Source organism: Orycteropus afer, unplaced genomic scaffold (assembly GCF_000298275.1).
Source record: "Orycteropus afer afer isolate SDZICR_OR568_19922 unplaced genomic scaffold, OryAfe1.0 scaffold00198, whole genome shotgun sequence".
In the NCBI taxonomy this organism is placed as follows: domain Eukaryota; kingdom Metazoa; phylum Chordata; class Mammalia; order Tubulidentata; family Orycteropodidae; genus Orycteropus; species Orycteropus afer.
The window spans coordinates 2182960-2187734 of NW_006921785.1; the positions used below are offsets into that span (position 1 = coordinate 2182960).

The 4775-nt window shown below is 37.3% G+C and overlaps 1 protein-coding gene across 1 annotated transcript in view; it reads right to left on the minus strand.

Annotated features, from left to right (window-relative positions):
• Positions 1–1400: 1400 nt before the first annotated feature.
• Positions 1401–4775, minus strand: part of ATP13A5 (ATPase 13A5) — a 201616-nt gene continuing 198241 nt past the window's right edge. Inside the window, exons 29-30 of the mRNA XM_007948018.1 lie at positions 3492–3572; positions 1401–1661 (exon numbers count right to left, since the gene is read on the minus strand). Coding sequence (XP_007946209.1) covers positions 1401–1661; positions 3492–3572 — 342 coding nt within the window. The remainder of the gene's footprint in view (positions 1662–3491; positions 3573–4775) is intronic.

Consider the following 4775-nt stretch of genomic DNA (forward strand, 5'->3'; position numbering starts at 1 on the left):
CCTCTTTGGGTTTCCAAGGCAGTGTCACTACAGAAATAGATTGCCCAACCTTCCTTCCCAGGAGTGGCTGATGAGTTTGAACCACCAGCCTTCTGATTAGTAGTCAAGTGCCTTAGGCACTTGGCCACCAGAGCTCCTACATGTATTAATAGTGTACAGAATATATTTGTAAAGGATGTACTCTTTCTTGTGGTCTTAAGATACACTTAATAACATGATTTAGGTAATGAAAAGATGAAACAGAACTCGTGGTTATTTATTAGCCTGAATTGTTTATTAGCTGAGAATTGTCATGTGGATGAAAACATCATGGGGCTCCTTCCCTGGGATTTTTTTTTTTTTTTTCAGATTAGCAATGCTGAGTTCTGGCCAATTCTTAAAGTTAGAACTTAATGTTTTTGTGTGTCAGTGTTGTTATGTGCTGTTGAGTCGGACCCGACTCACAGCAACCCCTCCATGGTTTTCCGAGGCAGTAGTATCACTACGGAAGTAGATTACCCCATCTTCCTTCCGAGGAGTGGCTGGTGGGTTTGAACTACCAGCCTTCTGATTAGCAGTCAAGTGCCTTAGGCACTGTGCTACCAGAGCAGTATAAATAAAACTACCTTTTTTTTTTAAATGAAGAGAATATTTTAACAATTAACTCCACTACATTTGTGATCTACTCAGGACCTTCTGGCCTCACTGGCCCTAAAATAATATACTTTACGAGATGTTCAGCTTTGGTGGAGTTGGCTTAGATGTTAGCTGTGCCCATGCCAAGATTGTATGTAATTAACGAAAACCTCTACTGTTCTCCACATCCATACCTCTGGCTTACTACAAGTAGTGTTAAATTTCCTAAGTGTCATTTCTTGTTTCTCTATTAGAACCATACAAAAGTAATGGAAAAAAAGGGAATGTTTGTGACTTTGGAAAAAGATATGTACACAAATGTCCTTTACAAATGACTATAAGGTTTTGTGACAATTTTTTGGAAGTTTTTCTCTTTTCCCCCCAAAATTCTTCCATTTCTGTATATAAAAGTAAAAATATATTGATGGAATTTTCAAAGACCAAACTCTTCCTCAATTTTCCTGTCTTCAATTGATGCTCCTATCACTAATTTCACTACCTTGAAAAGCTGTACAATTTAAACAGGATAATACTATAGAATGTGAATAAAGTTTATTAGAAAACAAATGGTAATCCATGAAACACGTTTTTTTTTCCCTCAGTGGTAGAGAATACAACCAAAATAAGCATATTTAATGTCCTTTGTCTCAAGGCTCAATGCAGGAAGAAATGTGCTTTGAATCCTTGGATGGAAAGAAAAGATAAAGGCAGACAATCATCTCCACTATGTTTCATTTTTCAGGAAGAAAGGTGATGCTGTTGAGCGTGTATGACAACAATTCTGATTACAGTCTGGTTAAAAAATGCTGCTCTGTGCTTTGGCCTCTCAATTCGTGTTTTTCTTTTGGAATCTGTTCAGGGCTTTCATAGCCTAGGTTGATGTAGTATCCATTTTTGTCATTGCCTGAATAGTCTGTCCTGTTTGTGGGAGGCCAGGTTGAGTCTTCTGCCAGCTTTTTTTGCCAGTTCCTGTATTGACTTTTAGAGTAGAATCCAAATTCTTTCTTGATCAACAACCAGAGCTCTCGATTTTGAAGGATGGCATCCTGGAAATACAGGTGGAAAAAATTATCAAATCTTCATCTCCATTTCCCTGGGCAGCCATTTTGCTTAAAACCACCCCGTTTCCCCAGGCCTTGCTCTAAAATGTGCTTCTTATTGCTGCTTCTGTAGTAGCTTCTCTGCTGTCCCCAGGAAGTCCAGCAAGTTCCCTTGCATCTTCCCTAGACATGCTGGGAGGGAGGGCGGGAACAGGGGGGAGTGCACGTTCAACAGAGATCTGAAAGCTACAACATTTCATTTCCACAGATTTCCTGGCTAGCCGTTCACTTAAAATTATTTTTATGCCAGACTGAAATAATAACAATAACAATGTCCTCAAAATCAAGGAAAACAAAAATTCATTCAGTGTTAGTCCTGCTACTGCCACCTGCCCCATAGGAAGTGCCAAATAAATGTTTATTGGATGAATGGATAAATCCTTGAAATCAAATGATGATTTTATCCCTTTTTTTTGATTTCTCTTTTATTCTTTGTCTACATACATACACAATCTTTACACATTTGTAATGATTGGATAGGTAACATTTTGTATTCTGCTTGTTTTTACTGGCCACAAAATAATATCATAATATACATTATGTGATACACAACATTTTTCTTGTTACAGTCATCTTAATACAAATTTTAGTGACTTTAATACAGTATTTATTCAAATGGCTGTACAACCACTTATTTAAACAATGTCTATTTTTGAACACTTAAATTGAGTCTACTATTTTGTATATTGAATACCTTCTTACATGTAGATATTTTTTCTCTTTTTTTTAAGAATATAATTTTTAAAAATAGGAACTAATAAGTAAATAGGAACTAAGGAATTAAAAGGAACTCTGGTGGCATGGTGGTTAAAAGCATTCAGCTCCTAACCAAAAGGTTGGCAATTCAAACCCACCTGCCACTCTGTGGAAAGATGAGGTAGTTTGCTTCCATTAACAATTCACAGAGTTGGAAATCCTGTAGGGCACCTCTACTCTGTCCTGTAGACTCACTATGAGTCAGAATCAACTGAATGGCAGTAGGTTTGGTGGTTTTTTTTTTTTTTTTAAGGAATTAAGGTAATCTCAGCTAAATTTGGAAAGAAAAAAAATCTATTTCTCAAAGATTCTTCCTGGAGTGAGAGCTATTTTTTTTTTTTTTTTTTAATGTATTGATCGTATTCATCAGTTCTGATATCTGAAAACCCCATAAAAATATTTGTGTACATTTTTTTCAAAAATTGTTCCCCTTTCCCAAGGAATTTATGTGAATCTTAAAAAAAAAATCTAAAATGCCTTAAAAATGTGGCATTAGGGCCTTTTACTGAATGGGTAAAGTCTATTAGTGACACTAAGTAGATGAGAAATGCATGCTACAGGGACCTCCAAGGGTAGGCACTGACTAGAATGAACAATAGCTCCCTTGCTCTCTTCATAAGGAAGGCCCTCCAGAAGACCATGCCTCTGCTCAGCTTTACTCTTCATCTCACTGAATTTCCCAGATGGAAGGTCACCTGGCCTGGTCCCTAATAGCTTATGGAAAAATACTAGAAAATTATAATAGAATGTCCTCATGTAAGGCAAAATTACAGTTAATTTGAGGCTTTGCTTTCTATTTTGAAGATACTAGAAGCATTTCTATGTAGCTTTCAAAAAATTTTAAATCATAAAGGAATTTGTCCCAAAGAGAAAATATACAGTTTTTATAAACCCTTAATAACTATCATTTTTAGGGACTCAAGTAGTTATTCTGAAAAATGGACCTCTTTTGGGAATGAGACCCTTTATTTGTTTATCCCTCCCAGAAAAACAGTAAGAGTCACACAGAAATTACTTTACCTCTACAAAGAAGGCCACACAGAATTGAATGAGGGCTGCTATGAGAATTAAAACCCTCCATGATGTGATGGTTGGGATGAACTGTTGAAAAAGAAATACTGTCATATACTTTGCATCCTTTAAATCATTTTTTGAAAAAATTAATTATTTAATGTTTATAAGAATTTTCTGAACTTGGAGGAGTGGGCATTACCTTCTCCACTTTACAAAGGAGAAAACTGAAGGTCATTACCTTGCCCAGGACTCAAAGCTGATAAATAAACAGCAGAGCCAGAACTGAAATGGCTGAAATGGGAACTGACTGCTTCTTGGCCTGTGCTCCCTCCCCCACCTGACAGTGTCTATCTAGTAAATATGCCCTGGGTTCCAGATGTAAGCAGAGGACACTTTGGAGCTGAGGTGTCTCTCTTCAATTCTACCTTTTCAAACAGAGGGAAAAAGGTGTAAGATTAAATCATTTATGCAGTAATATTATTTTGAAGTCTCCCAAAGCAAAATCTGCTTGGAATTCTTTCTCTCTCTCATTTTTTAATTTTTTTTTTTTTTGTTAAAAGTAACACATGGGCAGAACATAAGGAGGACAAAGGTGAAAGTTTATTTTGATTTAAACTAGTGTACAATTTCTGAAGGCGCTCTGGTGGCGTATTGCCTAAGGCACTTGACTGCTAACAGAAGGCTGGCAGTTCAAACCCCAGACACTCCTCAGAAGGAAGATTGGGCAATCTATTTCCCTGGTGATACCACCTCAGAAACCCAGGGAGGGATCGCTATGAGTCAGATCCGACTCTAAGGCAGTGCATGCGTATGTACAATTTCTGAATAGAGGTCCTCAGTTCTAAATCTAATGGCTTAATGAAAGTCAAATCCATCCAACCCACCCTCTTTTACAGATTGAAGGGTACACATTTACCATGGACTACAATTACTTAATAGTTATGAAAGTCACAACTTCCCATGGCTGAATCCATAGCAAGATGGTAGTTATACAGCACCCCCCACCCCGCCTCTCCACTTTGGCTTTCCAGAGTAGAATATGGATGACTGTGTGTGGAACTGGGCTCCCTTGAGGACTCTCCAGAATACCTAAATACTCACCTCTAGAATTTAGAGATCATCTAAAGAATAGATTTGATGCATCGAACACCAACAACCAAAAGCCAGATGAATTATGGGAAAATAGCAAGAACATTATTCATGAAGAAAGCAAAAGATCACTAAAAAGACAAGAAAAGAAGAGAAGACCAAAGTGGATGACAGAAGAGACTCTGAACCTTGCCCTTGAGC